The sequence below is a fragment of the Hypanus sabinus genome, chromosome 3 (assembly GCF_030144855.1).
Source record: "Hypanus sabinus isolate sHypSab1 chromosome 3, sHypSab1.hap1, whole genome shotgun sequence".
Classification (NCBI taxonomy): domain Eukaryota; kingdom Metazoa; phylum Chordata; class Chondrichthyes; order Myliobatiformes; family Dasyatidae; genus Hypanus; species Hypanus sabinus.
The window spans coordinates 21,476,438-21,492,737 of NC_082708.1; the positions used below are offsets into that span (position 1 = coordinate 21,476,438).

At 41.6% G+C, this 16,300-nt stretch overlaps 1 protein-coding gene across 7 annotated transcripts in view; it reads left to right on the forward strand.

The window, feature by feature from the left end:
* Window positions 1-16,300, forward strand: part of herc2 (HECT and RLD domain containing E3 ubiquitin protein ligase 2) — a 242,326-nt gene that overhangs the window by 156,705 nt on the left and 69,321 nt on the right. For 6 of the 7 annotated variants that reach the window (XM_059963844.1, XM_059963845.1, XM_059963847.1 and 3 more), the window contains exons 56-58: window positions 4,946-5,124; window positions 7,735-7,846; window positions 12,814-12,895. In XM_059963844.1, coding sequence (XP_059819827.1) covers window positions 4,946-5,124; window positions 7,735-7,846; window positions 12,814-12,895 — 373 coding nt within the window. The remainder of the gene's footprint in view (window positions 1-4,945; window positions 5,125-7,734; window positions 7,847-12,813; window positions 12,896-16,300) is intronic. The other variant, XM_059963846.1, reaches the window with a different exon arrangement.

The window sequence follows — 16,300 nt, forward strand, 5'->3', positions numbered from 1 at the left end:
ATTTGATAGGTTTCAGTGAGCTTCCACCAACAACCCCCCCCCCCCCCCAATCACCACCACCACCATTGTTCTAAACTCCAGTGAATACATGTCCAGAAGCATCAAATGCTCCTCGTATTAACCCTTTCCTTCTTAGAATCATTCTTGTCAACCTCACAGCCAGTGCATCTTTTCCTAGATAATAGGCCTGATGCTGTTCACAATCCTCCAAGTCTCATCTAACCAATTTCTTATGAAGCCTCAGTATTACATCCTTGCTCCTTGCATATTAGATCTCTCAAAATGAATGCTAACCTTGGATTTGCATTCCTTACCACCAACTCAGTCTGCAAGTTAACCTTTGAGGAATCTTACACAAGGGCTCACAAGTCTTTTTGCACATCTGAATTTTGAATTTTCTCCCCATTTAGAAAATAGTCTGCACCTTTATTTTTTCTGCCTACCCATACACTTCCCTACCATACGATATTCCATCTGCCGCTTATTTGCCCATTCTCTCAATATGTCTTAGTCCTTCTGCAAACTCCCTGCTTCCTCAACAATATCTGCCCCTCCACTTATCTTCATATTGTCTGCAAACTTGGCCACAAAGCCATCAATTCCTTCATCCAAATCACTGAATCATCCAATCCCTTGCAGAACACCAGCAGCCAACCAGAAAAGGCCTCCATTGTTCCCACTATTTGCCTCCTGCTAGTCAGCTAATCTATCCATGCCAGCATCTTTCCTATAATACTATGTGCTCTTACCTTGTTCAGCAGCCTCGTGTATGATAAAAAATTAAAGGCCTTCTGAAAATCCAAGTAAACAGCATCCATTGACTTTCCTTTGGCCATCCTGCCTGTAATTTCCTCAAAGAATTCCAACAGATTTCTCAGGCTAGATTTCTCTTTGAGAGGAAATATGCTTTCTTAGGCCTATTTCTTTGTGTGCCTCCAAGTTCCCAAAACTTCATCCTTAATAATGAGCTCCTTTGTCTTGCCAACCACTGTAGATATGATCGTAAAGAGAGTTTTTGGCATATTTGCCTTCATGAATCAAAGTATTGAGTTGGAGGGCTTGGAGATGTTATGTTGAAGTTGTATAAGATGTTAGAGAGGCCTAATTTGGAGTATGCTGCCAAGATTTGAGGATCTGGGTTAAAGGGAAAGGTTGAATGGATTAGGACTATTCCCTGGGACATAAAGATTAAGGGAAGATTTGATAGAGTTATACGAAATTGAGAGGTATGGTAAGGGTAAATGCTTACAGGCTTTTTCCACTGACTGGCTGGTGACGTAGTGGCATCAGCACTGGACTTTGGAGCGAAGGTTCAAGAGTTCGAATCCAGCTAGCTCCTTTATACGCTTCCATCCCTGCTGGGTTGAGCATTGAGCTAGCAGCTCAGCCTCGTAAAAACAAGAAAGCCTGCTAAAAAAACACCATCATGATGGTGTCCCCATAACTCCACTCAGAGTTATGGACTTTCTTCTTTCTTCTTCTTGTGCAAGACTAGGACTGGAGGTCATGGGTTAAGGGTGAAAAGTGAACTGTTTAAGGGGAACATGAGGGGGACTTTTTCATTCAGAGGGTGGTGGGTGTGGAACGAGCCGCCAGTGGAAGTACGTTTTATTTCAACATTTAAGAGAAATTTGGATAGGTACATAGATGGCAGGAGTATGGAGGGCTATGGTCTTGGTGCAGGTGGATGGAACAAGATAGATCAGTACTTCAGCACAGACCAGATGGGCCAAAAGGCCTGTTTCTATGCTATAGAGTTCCATGACTTGGTGATTCTACAACTCTGGCAGCTCATTTCATATAACGACTTGCTACGTGGAAAAGCTGGGCTGTCAAGATCACTTAAATTTTGCCCCTCTCATCTTAAACCTAAGCCCTTTAGTTTTAGGTTCTTCCATTTGAGGAGAATACTCTGGCTATCTATCCTACCTATTATCCTAATGCTTTTATCGATATTTATTAGGTTATCCCTCAGCCTCTTGGACTTCTTAGAGTACAAACCCAGCCTATCCTATTTCTCCTTGTAACTAAAGCCTTCTAATCCAGCTAATATCCCAGTGGTCTTCTTCTGCACATGGATTACATTTTATCTTCCACCACTCACCTCAACTTCTCACCCTTTCTATGTCCTTTTGTATCCTCAGACAATCAAGACAGTTTCAGATACAGTGTGGTTTAAACTTGTATGGATCCTTGCCAAAAGCCTTGTTAAAGTCTATATGTACCATTTTGATTGTCCTGCCTCCATAAAATTTCCTCAGTTGTCTCGTCAAATTCAGTCAGATATATGATTCAACATTTCCCCTGTACAAGGCCATGCTTCCCCCATTTGCTCCCTGCTCTTCCAAGTGAAATCCTGTCCCTTAGAAATCTTTTCTGATAATTTCCTTATTGTTGATGTAAAGCTCACCAGTAATACCATTTTTGAATAAAGGAACAGAGACCCAGTAGTATCTGAAAGAAAAGAGATTCTTTAGATGCTGGAAATCAGAGAAACACACACAAAATGCTTGAGGAACTCAACAGGTCAGGCAACATCTATGGAAAGAAATTGTGCATATATTTTGGGCCAAGATCCTTCATTAGGGACCACTTCCTAACAAACAAGGGAATAGTCTTCTCCACTGCTTCCCATGGCATCCTGGAATAGATCCTGTGAGCCTCTGTGGCATGAATAAATAGTCCATGTTACGGGTCAAGACGCTTTATCAAGACTCAGTCAGTCAAAGATGACTGAGTGGCTGCAGAATATTCTCAAAAGGGAAGGTGAGCAGCCAGTGGTCATTATGCATGTTGACACCAATGACGTAAGTAGAAAGGCGGAAGAGGTCTTTGCGGTGAGTGTGGGAAGAGTCTGAAGAGCAGGATTAATCCCAGTGCCACATGCTAGTCAGGTTAGGAACAGGATGATAGTTTGTTGTTGTTTTGTATGGCATGACCTGGGAGAAGCAGACACGAGTCTGTCCATTCAGGAGCCGGGTATGATAGTACAGATGAAAAAGTTGCTGAGGAACTGGTTCAAGGGGGAAGGTTTCGGGTTTCTGGATCATTGGGATATCTTCTGGGGAAGGTATGACCTTTGCAAAAAGGTGGATTACACCTAACCTGAGGGAGACCAATATCCTTGTCGGCTGAGAGGAACAGATAGGAGGTTCTCACAAACTGATAGAAATACCCGCATGGTGTGTTTGCTCCCAGGTGCCAGGGTATGGGATGTCTCGAATCAGGTGCAGAGTATTCTGAAAGGAGAGGGTGAACAGCCAGAAGTCTTGGTACACGTTGGTACCAATGACATAGGTAGAAAAAGGGAGGAGATCCTGAAGAGAGAATTTAGGGAGTTGGGTAGGAAAAGCAGGACCTCCAGGGTAGTAATCTTAGGATGGCTGCCTGTGCCACATGCTAACGAGCGCAAGAATATCATGATCAGACATATTAATGTGTGGCTGAGAGGCTGGTGAAGGGGGCAGGGCTTCGGGTTCTTGGATCATTGGGGCATCTTATGGGGGAGGTCCAAAAAGGATGGGTTACACCTGAATGCAAAGGGGTCCAATATCCTAGCAGGCAGATTTAATAGAACTGTTAGGGAGAGTTTAGGCAGGGGGATGGGAACTGGAGTGATAGGGCTAAGGAAGGGGAAAACAAATAAATCAAGATAGCGTGCAACAGAGATGATAGAAAGGACAGGCAGGAGGTGAGGCATAATCACAACCAGTGGGATTAGTTACAGGGCAATAGAGGTGGGGGTGCAGTTAAAACAGAAAGCAACAAATACTGGACTGAAAGTGTTGTATTTGAATGCACGCAGCAAAAGAAATAAGATAGATGATCTTGAAATTCAGCTGCAGATTAGCTAAGTTTCAGAGATGTCAAACTTGCCAAAGGATGGCTGCCATTGGGAGTTAAATGTCCAAGGATATACAGTGTATTGGAAAGATGGGTTAGTAAGCAGAGGGGCTGGTGTGGCCCTGTTTTTAAGAAATAATATTAAAACATTAGAAAGGGATGACATAGATTGACATGGATTGAGTTAAGAAATGGCAAGGGTAAAAGGACTGCACTTGGAGTATTGTGAACTCAGTGGAGTATTTTGAGCCCCTCATCTAACAAAAAAAATATGCTGGCATTGGAGAGGACTCAGAAGGTTCACAAGAATAATTTCAGGAGTGAAAAGGTTAATGTATAAAGAGCTTTTGATGGCTCTGGGCCTGACCTTGGCTGGAGTATTTTGAGCCCCTCATCTAACAAAAAAAATATGCTGGCATTGGAGAGGACTCAGAAGGTTCACAAGAATAATTTCAGGAGTGAAAAGGTTAATGTATAAAGAGCTTTTGATGGCTCTGGGCCTGACCTTGGCTGGAGTTCAGAGCAGTGAGGGGGATCTCATTGAAACCTATTGAATATTGAAAGGCCTAAATGGAGTGCATACAGAGAGGATGTTTCCTATAGTAGGTGAGTCTAGGACCAGAGTGCATAGCATCACAATAGAGGGACTTCTGTATAGAACGATGAGGAGCAATTTCTTTAGTCAGCGTGTGGTGATTCTGTGGAATTCATTGCTATGGATGGCAAGTCCTTTAGTATATTTAAAGTAAATGTTAAAAGGTTTTTGCTTAGGGCTTTAGAGGTTATGTGGAGAAGGCAGAAGAATGGTGTTGAGAGGGCTAATAAATCAGCCTTAATGGAATGGCGGAGTAGACGTGATGAACTGAATGGCCTAATTTTGCTCCAATGTCTTATGGTCTAATGGGCAGTTTTCTAGATGTTTTTAAGAAATATCTTGAGACAGTTTATTTGCATGCAAAATGCAACATATTGAATGCTTGAATTGGGCATAGTTTTTCTCATGCTTGCTTCCAAGGCAAGTTTTTTCAGTTCAGAAAGTGCTTTATTAGCAATAGGTTTGAAAATGTGGTCCACATTTATAATCAAGTTTCACTGTCCTCAGCAGCACAGATATATTGAAATAGCTATCAAGCAGTGCAGAAGTTCTGGCATTGATTGCAAAATCCACGGCTTGAGTATCATGGGGCGTATCCGAGCAGAAGAAGAGGATCTTGCAGCAAATTTCCCTTTTCTTGCTTCAGATAATGAGGAGGATGATGATGATAAAAGCAATACTGTAAGGTACTGTGTGTACTAATAATGAGAGCAAGTTATGGGCTGATTAATACAGTTTTGATGTAAGTCATATGTTGTTTTTTTCAATATGTTTTTAAAGGCATTTTTCTTTTCTGTTTTGATTTCCAATCTCAAAGAACGCCCAAAACTGCAGTATAATTGTCAACTGATGTCAGAAAGAGCCACGGTAACCATCCTTCCCACATGGGTACTCCTGCCCTCTGTACATCCTATATGTGGCAAAATTAATATTTGTAATGTTTCAGTTGTAGATTAGATCCAGTACTCCAATGTCTTGTGCCTTTGAATCAAGGGCTCCCTTATTATTGATTGGATTTTTATAATCTAGTGTTACTTAAATTTGAAAAGCCCACCGAGGTTAGAATTCTGTATAAGAATGCACTTCCATTCAATTCAGTTTCTTTTTAAGATACTTCGCGATCCTGTAGGCACCAACCAAACAAGTCCAAGTGTGAGAGCTAATTTTAAAGATACTCACCCACTTTGAGATTGCTGGACATACAATGGGATCCCGGATGAGCCCCCAGATGTTGTAACATGATCAAAGTTACTGGATAAACTTTTGCATCCACATATATAATGAAATGTCTGAAGAGAAACATTTTGTCCAGCAATGATAATGTCCTGCCATTGGAGGTGCTCTTGCCTTACTGTACAAATGATGGAATGATGGGTAATACTCTTTATAGAGGCATTTTCCATTGCAAATGTGATTTTATAGATACTTTCTGGGAATACAAACATTGTGATGTGTGACAATGGTGACTAGTGTTTAAAATCATAGGTTGATTGCCTCTTGTCCTCCATTTCTTTTTCTTCATCATTCAATACTTTGTGTTGAGCTCTGTCTGAAGATCACAAAACTGATTTGCAATATATTAGAAGCGATGTGCAGCATTGCACTTCCAGTGAGCACAGGAATATCTTTGTCACTTTTTAGACATCACACTTCGCCTTACTAGATTTTCAGTATGAAAACCCACGAGAGATTTGTCAGTTATATTGTATTTGTAACTTGAGTTTCTAATCTATTTGATGCAGTAGAAAAATGAACAACAACCAATAATGAAAGAGCAATTATTGCTGCATAATTCCAGCCTTTGGAGCGGTAGGATGCCATTTTTCGCTTCTGACATTCCAAATCTGAATTTTACAAACATGATAGGTGGGGGTTCTGCTGATTAGTGGCAATGGATTCCAGAATGGGAAAGGAGGATTAGTGAGCAAGGTATCAGAATCAGACTTCAGATCTATTATCACTCACTTGTATGATGTGAAATTTGCACTGTACTGCTACAGCAAAGCAACAAAGACATATAATTGCTGTAAATTACAAAAATAACTTGTTCAGAGGTCTGCTTGGTAGAGGGGAAGAAGCTGCTTCTGAATAAATGTGTGGGGTCTTCAGGCTTCTGTACCGTCTCCTGACTGGTAGTAATAAGAGGGCATGGTGAGGGTCCTTAATGATGCATACTGCCTTCCTGAGTCACCACCTGTTGAGGATGTCCTTGTTGGTGAGGAGGGTTGTGCCCGTGATGGAACTGGCAGAGCCTTGTGATCCTGAGTCTCCATACCAGGCAGTGAGGGTTTATGTCTACAAATTGTATCTCTGTTCACAATTTTTATGGAAACTCTTACTTAGTAATGTTGCTAGCTCAGAAGTAATGACACTGTTGCACCTCAAGTGGCAGGAGCCTGTAATTATGATATAGGATCATTTTGTGTGGAAACTTTTTGGTAAATTGAACTTTAAAAAAATGTTCTTGTTCTAAAAAATTATTTAGAATGATTGTGAACAACACAGTGCTGCCCTTATATAATATCCACTGCCTCAGAGGGTGTCAATCAGGGTACTTTTCTGATGCTTAAACACTATTTTTATGGAGAAGAAAACTTGGTATACTACTTTGTTCACAGCAATATGTATTTGGTGACTTTTGGCCTACTTTCATGCCTGTGATATAATGGCAGTTTCAGTGGTGTAGCATTTCCCTAAGATTGAATTGTAAACATAGATCTATGGTCTTAAATCTGTGTGCAACATGCACAAAATGCTGAAGAAACTCAGCAAATCAGGAAGCATCAATGGCTGAGAATAAAGAGTTGACAGTTCAGGCTAAAACCCTTTGTCAGGATTGGAAAGGAAGGGGACAGAAATGGGGAGTACAAACTGGTGAGTGTTTGGGAAAACGAGTGAGGGGATTAGGTGGGTGGGTGTGGAAGGAGGAATGAAGTAAGAAGCTGGGAGGGGATTGGTGGAACAGATAAAGGTCTCAGTCCAAAATACTGACTGCTTGTTCCCTGCCATCGATGCTACCTGACTTGGTGAGTTCTGGTTTGAGTTGCTGAAGATTAGCAACATCTGCAGAACCTCTTGTTATTTCAATCTCTACTTTGATTTTTGGCCATAACTTTCTGAATTGACTCAAAGAGAAACTTCAGGTTATGCTTTATATTTATTTGGAGCAATGTTAATTATGTTTAGTAGCTAATAATGTGTCATGATTTATTTTGTTATTTCAAAAATGGAGGAAGAGTAAAAGTATTGTACCTGTATGATATAACTTCAAAAATTCTATCTTTCATCTCTCCTAGCCTTGTAAGGAAGAAAGCATCTGGCTTAGAGTCGACAGCAACAATTAGAACAAAAGTATTTGTGTGGGGGCTAAATGATAAAGACCAGCTTGGAGGACTGAAAGGCTCAAAGGTTAGTGTTATTATTTCTGTGATTACATTTTAAAAAATTACTTACAATATTAGCTAAATCACATGTAGAATATATTATGAAAAGATAAATATGCAGGCTATTATTTAAATGATGAGAGTTTGAGGGAGATTGAAATTCAGGGGCATCTGGTTGACTTTGCAGTCGAGTCATTGAAACATGCAGGTTTGGCAAGCAAGCAGGAAGAGATTTTTTGCAAGATAGGCAGGAAGAGGGATGAGATCCTGAAGTGTGAGTTTCGGGAACTAGGCAGAAGGCCGAAGAACAGGACCTCAAGGGTGGCGTTCTCAGGATTGCTGCCAGTACTATGAGACAGTGATGGTAAGAATTGGAGGAGATGGCAGTTGAATGTGTGGCTGAGGAGTTGGTGCAGGGGGCAGGGTTTTAGATTTTTGGACCATTGGGATCTCTTCTGGGGAAGGTGGGACCTGTACAGATTGGATGGGTTGCACCTGAACTCGAGGGGGAGCTATATCCTTGCTGGTAGGTTTGCTAGCATGGTTCGGGAGGGTTTAAAATAATTTGCAAGGGGGGTGGGACCCGGAGCGATAGAGCAGTGAAAGACGTGCATGGAGTAAAGCCAGATCTAACATATAGAAAGGCTTTGAGGAAAGAGCAGCAGAATAAAGGATATAAAGGTAGTAAGGTAGAAGGGCTAAAGTGTGTGTACTTCAATGCAAGAAGCATCAGGAACAAAGGTGATGGACTGAGAGCTTGGATACATACATGGAATTATGATGTAGTGGCCATTACAGAGACTTGGCTGGCACCAGGGCAGGAATGGATTCTCAATATTCCTGGATTTCAGTGCTTTAAAAGGGATAGAAGGGGGGGGAAGGGGAGGAGGAGTGGCATTACTGGTCAGGGATACTATTACAGCTGCAGAAAGGGTGGGTAATGTAGCAGGATCCTCTTTTGAGTCAGTATGGTTGGAAGTCAGGAACAGGAAGGGAGCAGTTACTCTACTGGGGGTATTCTGTAGGCCCCCTGGTAGCAGCAGAGATACCGAGGAGCAGATTAGGAGGCAGATTTCGGACAGGTGCAAAAATAACAGGGTTGTTATCATGGGTGACTTTAACTTCCCTAATATTGATTGGCACTTGATTAGTTCCAAGGGTTTAGATGGGGCAGAGTTTATTAAGTGTTTCCAGGATGGATTCCTGTCACAGTATGTTGACAGGCCGTCTAGGGAGAATGCCATACTAGATCTAGTATTAGGTAACGAACTGGGTCAGGTCACAGATCTGTCAGTGGGTGAGCATCTGGGGGACAGTGATCCCCACTTCCTGGCCTTTAGCATTATCATGGAAAAGGATAGAATCAGAGAGGACAGGAAAATTTTTAATTGGGGAAGGGCAAATTATGAGGCTATAAGGCTAGAACTTGCGGGTGTGAATTGGGATGATGTTTTTGCAGGGAAATGTACTATGGACATGTGGTCGATGTTTAGGGATATCTTGCAGGATGTTAGGGATAAATTTGCCCCGGTGAGGAAGATAAAGAATGGTAGGGTGAAGGAACCATGGGTGACAAGTGAAGTGGAAAATCTAGTCAGGTGGAAGAAGGCAGCATACATGAGGTTTAGGAAGCAAGGATCAGATGGGTCTATTGAGGAATATAAGGTAGCAAGAAAGGAGCTTAAGATGGGGCTGAGAAGAGCAAGAAGGGGTCATGAGAAGGCCTTGGCGAGTAGGGTAAAGGAAAACCCCAAGGCATTCTTCAATTATGTGAAGAACAAAAAGATGACAGGAGTAAAGGTAGGACCAATTAGAGATAAAAGTGGGAAGATGTGCCTGGAGGTTGTGGAAGTGAGCGAGGTCCTCAATACTTCTCTTTGGTATTCACCAATGAGAGGAAACTTGATGACAGTAAGGACAATATGAGTGAGGTTGATGTTCTGGAGCATGTTCATATTAAGGGAGAGGAGGTGTTGGAGTTGTTAAAATACATTAGGACGGACAAGTCGCTGGGGCCTGATGGAATATTCCCCAGTCTGCTCCATGAGGCGAGGGAAGAGATTGCTGAGCCTCTGGCTAGGATCTTTATGTCCTCGTTGTCCACAGGAATGGTACCGGAGGATTGGAGGGAGGCGAGTATTGTCCCCTTGTTCAAAAAAGGTAGTAGGGATAATTATAGACCAGTGAGCCTTATGTCTGTGGTGGGAAAGCTGTTGGAAAAGATTTTTAGAGATAGGATCTATGGGCGTTTAGAGAATCATGGTCTGATCAGGGACAGTCAGCATGGCTTTGTGAAGGGCAGATCGTGCCTAACAAGCCTGATAGAGTTCTTTGAGGAGGTGACCAGGCAGAAAGATGAGGGTAGTGCAGTGGATGTGATCTACATGGATTTTAGTAAGGCATTTGAAAAAGTCCCACACGATAGGCTTATTCAGAAAGTCAGAAGGCATGGGATCCAGGGAAGTTTGGCCAGGTGGATTTAGAATTGGCAGAAGGCTGCAAGAAGGCAGAGGGTTGTGGTGGAGGGAGTACATTCAGATTGGAGGGTTGTGACTAGTGGTGTCCCACAAGGATCTGTTCTGGGACCTCTACTTTTTGTGATTTTTATTAACGACTTGGATGTAGGGGTAGAAGGGTGGGTTGGCAAATTTGCAGACGATACAAAGTTTGGTGGTGTTGTAGGTAGTGTAGAGGATTGTCAAAGATTGCAGAGAGACACTGATAGGATGCAGAAGTGGGCTGAGCAGTGGCAGATGGAGTTCAACACAGAGAAGTGTGAGGTGGTACACTTTGGAAGGACAAACTCCAAGGCAGAGTGCAAAGTAAATGGCAGGATACTTGGTAGTGTGGAGGAGCAGAGAGATCTGGGGGTACATGTCCACAGATCCCTGAAAGTTGCCTCACATGTAGATAGGGTAGTTAAGAAAGCTTATGGGGTGTTAGCTTTCATAAGTCGAGGGATAGAGTTTAAGAGACGTGATGTAATGATGCAGCTCTATAAAACTCTAGTTAGGCCACACTTGGAGTACTGTGTCCAGTTCTGGTCGCCTCACTATAGGAAGGATGTGGAAGCATTGGATGGGGTACAGAGGAGATTTACCAGGATGCTGCCTGGTTTAGAGAGTATGGATTATGATCAGAGATTAAGGGAGTTAGGGCTTTACTCTTTGGAGAGAAGGAGGTTGAGAGGAGACATGACAGAGGTGTACAAGATATTAAGAGGAATAGACAGAGTGAACAGCCAGCATCTCTTCCCCAGGGCACCACTGCTCAGTACAAGAGGACATGGCTTTAAGTAAAGGGGAGAGAAGTTCAAGGGGGTTATTAGAGGAAGGTTTTTCACTCAGAGAGTGGTTGGTGCGTGGAATGCACTGCCTGAGTCAGTGGTGGAGGCAGACACTCTAGTGAGGTTTAAGAGACTACTAGACAAGTATATGGAGGAATTTAAGGTAGGGGGTTATATATGAGGCAGGGTTTGAGGGCCAGCACAACATTGTGGGCTGAAGGGCCTGTAATGTGCTGTATTATTCTATGTTCTAAGAGAAATTGGTTAAAAAAGTGTCCTACAAAATACATGGAACCCTGTTTAGAAGGAATCTGCAATGTTGTCTACTGGTCTTGTTTTCTTATCTAAGGAAAGGATGTGTTGGTGATTGAGGGACTTCAGTAAATATTCACCAGTCTGATTTCTGGATAGAAGGTGTGTAGTGCGAAAAGTGAGCACGTTTTGCCTGTACTTCTGAGTTTAGAATGTTCAAAGGTATTTTAATTGAAATGTTCAAAATGTTTGTGGAGGTTAACAGGGCAGGTACAGGAATAGTATTTTCTCTGGCTGATGTGTCTGGTTCGAGGAGAAATGAGAAGCCTGATCAAGAGAGTAGTGAGTCTTTGGAATTCTCTACCCCATGGGACTGTGGAACTTTGGTTGTTGATTGTATTCAATAATGAAATTGATGAGGCCTAAATAGAGTGTATGTGGTAAGGATATTTCCATTTGTGGGGGAGTCTAGGGCCAGAGGGAAGAGCCCCAATTGAGGGATATCCATGTTGAAGAGATGAAGAAAAATTTCTTTAGCCAAAGGATGGTGAAACTGGAATTGATTGCCGTAGACTGATGTGTAGGCCAAGTCATTGGGTATGTTTAAGGCAGAGGGTGATAGGTTCTTGATAAATCAGGGTGTCAAAAGTTATGGGGAGAAGGCAGGAGAATGGGGTTGAGAGGAATAACCAGTGCAATGGTGAAGCAGAGTCAATGGGCTGAATGGCTAATTCTGCTCCTCTGTTTTATTGTCTTATGTTCTTATAAATTTTAAATATTAAAGCAATCAGGGTGCTAGTGCAAGGAAGTGACTTTATTGAATTACAGACAGGCATGGGGAGTTAAATGTTCTGTACATAAGGGCCTGCCTTTTGTAATTAAATAATTAGAACTGCCATTCCGTCTTATCGTGCTGCAGATTGAGGCTTCTATATCAATGCGCAATTGTTCAATACAGAAGTAATGTAATTTGTCTGGATGGCCTGCACACAGTAGCTTTTCACTGCATCTCCATAAATGTGACAATAGAAAACCAATAACACAGAGGATGTTTGATCCTTTGAAATGTAATTAAATAAGAAGATGGCTCTTAGATTGAACAATTAGTGATGAGCGTTTTAAAGCAAGGTATTTTCAGTTCAAAATGCCAAATTGCTGGAGGAACTCAATGGCTCAAGCATCACCTGGGAGGTGGGGGGGGGGGGGGGCAGTGAAAGGAATTGTTTTGGGTTGAGACCCTTCATTAGGTTCCAAAGTTCGATTTCAACCTGAAACATTAATAGTTCTTTTCAACCGCCACAGTTGTTGCTCGAGCTGCTGGCTGACTTCTTCCAGAAGTTTATATTTTGCACCTGATTACAGCATCTTTTGTGTCTCCAGTTGTTTTCAATTTGTTTGCCAATCAAATCCATCTTCACTAGATATTTAAAAACCTCTTCTACTTTAAATTTTAGATAAAGGTTCCCTCATTTTCAGAGACATTGTCAGCTTTAAATGTCGTGCAAGTGGCTGGTGGTTCCAAGAGCCTTTTTGCAGGTAATGCAACATTTACTTTAAATGTTTTTTGTGGAGTTGTGTAGTAGCATTTTATGTTGTTTGTGATGCCCATTTTAGGTTTCACCAGGACCACTCTGTTCCAGATCCCATCACAGTCACTGTCCAAACATGGGCTGAAGCATTGAGTTCAAGAAGCGCAAAGAGAGTGGCTGCTCTTATCATCATGTGCAGTGTCTAATTGCCCTGATAAAGTTACAGTTAATGGGTATCAAACTGAAAGCACTCCAGTGAATTGTATTTCCCTCAAGGGAAGGTGTTTGTGATATTGGACGTCAGTCATTCCAGCCACAGGATATTGTTGTAGAAAATCCTCAGGACAGTGACCTAGGTTCAGCCATCAATGACCTTCCTTCTGTCATAAAGTCAAAAGTAGAGATGTCCTGCTGATGATTATACAATGTTCAATTCTATTTGGTGCTCTTCAACAAATGAAGCACATTATGTTTGTATGCAATAAGTTGTAGACTATATTTGAGCATAGGTTACTAAGTGGCAAGCAACAGTGACAGGCAATGTCAGTATCTAATAATAAAGTGTCTAACTACCTGCTTCCCATATTTTCTTATTACATAGCCTATCAAGTCTGTGCTGTTTCTCAGAGCAATCCTTCTCAAGCACTAATAAGCTTCTCTCCTCCCAGGTTTTACCATTCTCCTATCCACTTGGGGTAGTGTACAGTGACCAATTAACCTACCATCCCTGAATTGGGAAGTGAGAGGAACTGGGGTACAAGTGGAGGTGGGGAGAAACCCACATGGTCACAGAGAGAATATGCAAGCTGCACAGAGACACTGCCAAGATAACTAAACAGCATGCTTTGCTTCTCAATTTTACACTATTTTAATACCGAGTTAATATATGTTGTATTTGCTTTAACTCTTTATAACTCCCTTCCATGGCAGTAACAATATTCAAAGTAGGACACAGAAGAAACACTTCCAATAGGTTTATACATCAAAAACATTTCACGTTTGTAAGCTATCATACACACGAGCTCATGTGTGGCATTTTGCTAAAGGACTTATGGAAATCCAAGTACAAAACATCAACTGGTTGTCCTTAGTCTATTCTGCTTGTTATTTCTTCAACGAATTCCAACAGATTTGCTGGGCAAGATTTTCCCTTGAGGAAACCATGCTGACTATGACCTACTTTATGGTGTAGATTGGGAAAATCAGGTTGGTGTGGAATTCCAAGAGTGTGAATTTCTAGAATCCTCGTGAGATGGCTTTGTAGAGCAGCTCATGGTTGAACCCACTAGGAGATCAGCTATTCTGGATTGGGTGTTGTGCAATTAACCTGAATTGATTAGAGTGCTTGAGGTAAAAGAACCCATGGAGGCAGGTGATTGAATTCACCCTGTAATTTGAGAAGGAGAAGCTAATGTCAGATGTATCTGTATTACAATAGAGTAAAGGAAATTAGAGAGGCATGCCAGAATTGATTGGAAAAGAACACTGGCAGGGATGATGGCAGAGCAGCAATGGCTGAAATTCCTGGAAGCAAATCAGAAGGCACAGGATGTATAGATCTCAAAGAGGAAGAAGTATTCGAAAGACAAAATGGCACAAACGTGGCTAGCAAGTGAAGTTAAAGTCAACATAAAAGCCAAAGAGAGGAAATATAATAGAGCAAAAAATTAATGAAAATTAGAAAATTGGGAAGCTTTCAAAAAAAATTGAAGACAACTAAAAATGTCACTGAGAAGGTAAAGGTGGAATGTTAAAGTAAGCAAGCTAGTAATATTAAAGAAGATACCAAAGTTTCTTCAGATACATAAACTATAAAAGAGAGGCAAGAGTGGATATTGGACCGCTAGAAAACAATGCTGAAGAGGTAGTGATGAGGGCTAAGAAAATAACAGAGGAACTGCATAAATATTTTGCATCAGTGTTCTCTGTGGAAGACGTGAGCAATTTGGTGTAAGTTCCAGGGGTCATGAAGTTTGTGGTTTCCACTGCTGCTGAGAAGGGACTTGGGAAACTTAAAAGATCTGAAGGTAGATAAGTCACCTGGACCAGATGGTGTACAGCTCAGGGTTCTGAAAAAGGGTGCTGATTGTGGAGGCATTAGTAATGATCTTTCAAGGTTCACTAGATTCTGGTATCATTCCTGAAGACCAGAAGATTGCATATGTTACTCCACTCTTCAAGAAGGGTGAGAGATAGAAGAAAGGAAATATAGACCAGTTAGTCTGACTAGAGGGGTTGGGAAGATGTTGGAGTGGATTATTAAGGAGGTGGCCTTGGTGTACTTGGAGGCACATCGTAAAATAGGCCATAGTCAGCATGGTTTCCTAAAGGGAAAATCTTGCCTGAAAAATCTGTTGGAATTTTTTGAAGAAATAACAAGTAGGAGATATAAAGGAAAATTAGTTGATGTTGTGTACTTGAATTTTCAGAAGGCCTTTGATAAGGTGCTTAACAAGCTACGAGCCCATAGTATTATAGGGAAGATTCTAGAATGGATAATGCAGTGGTGATTGGCAGGAGGCAAAGATTGACAATAAAGGAGACCTTTTCTGGCTGGCTGCTGGTGAATATTGGTGTTCAACAGGGGTCTCTGTTGGGACCAATTCTTTTTTCGTTATATGTCAAAGACTTGGTAGATGGAATTGACGACTTTATTGCAAAGTTTGCTGACGATATGAAGATAGATGTGGGAACAGGTAGTTTTCAGGAAATAGGGAGGCTACAGAAGGACTTCGATTAGAAAGATGGGCAAAAAAGAGGCAGATGGAGTACAGTGTTGGGAGATGTGTCATCATACACTTTGGTAGAAGAAATGTAAAGGTTGACTATTTTCTGAATGGAGAGAAAGTACAAAAAATCTGGGGTGCAAAGGGAATTGGAAGTGCTTGTGTAGGATTCCTTAAAAGATAATTTGCAGGTTGTCTGTGGTGAGGAAGGCAAATGTGATGTTTGCATTAATTTCAAAAGAAATAGAATATAAAAGCAAGGATGTAATGTTGAGAATTTATAAAGCACTGGTGAGGCCTCACTTACAGTATTTTTAGTTTGTCCCCTTATCTTAACAATGATGTATTGAAACTGGAGAGGGTTCAAAGGAGGTTCACAAAAGTGTTTGCAGGATCAAATGACTTGTCATATGAAGAGTACCTGATGATTCTGGGCCTGTATTCACTAGAATTCAGGGGGTAACCTGATTGAAACCTATGGAATGGTGACATGCCTTGATTGACTGGATGTAGAGAGGATGTTTCCTGTAGTGGGAGAGTAAGACCAGAGGACACCGCCTCAGATCGAAGGCGTGTCCTTTTAGAATGGAGATGAAGAATTTCTTTAGCCAGAGAGTGGTGAATCTGTGGAATTCCTTGCCACAGATAGCTGTGGAGACCAAGTCTTTGTATATATTTAAGGCAGG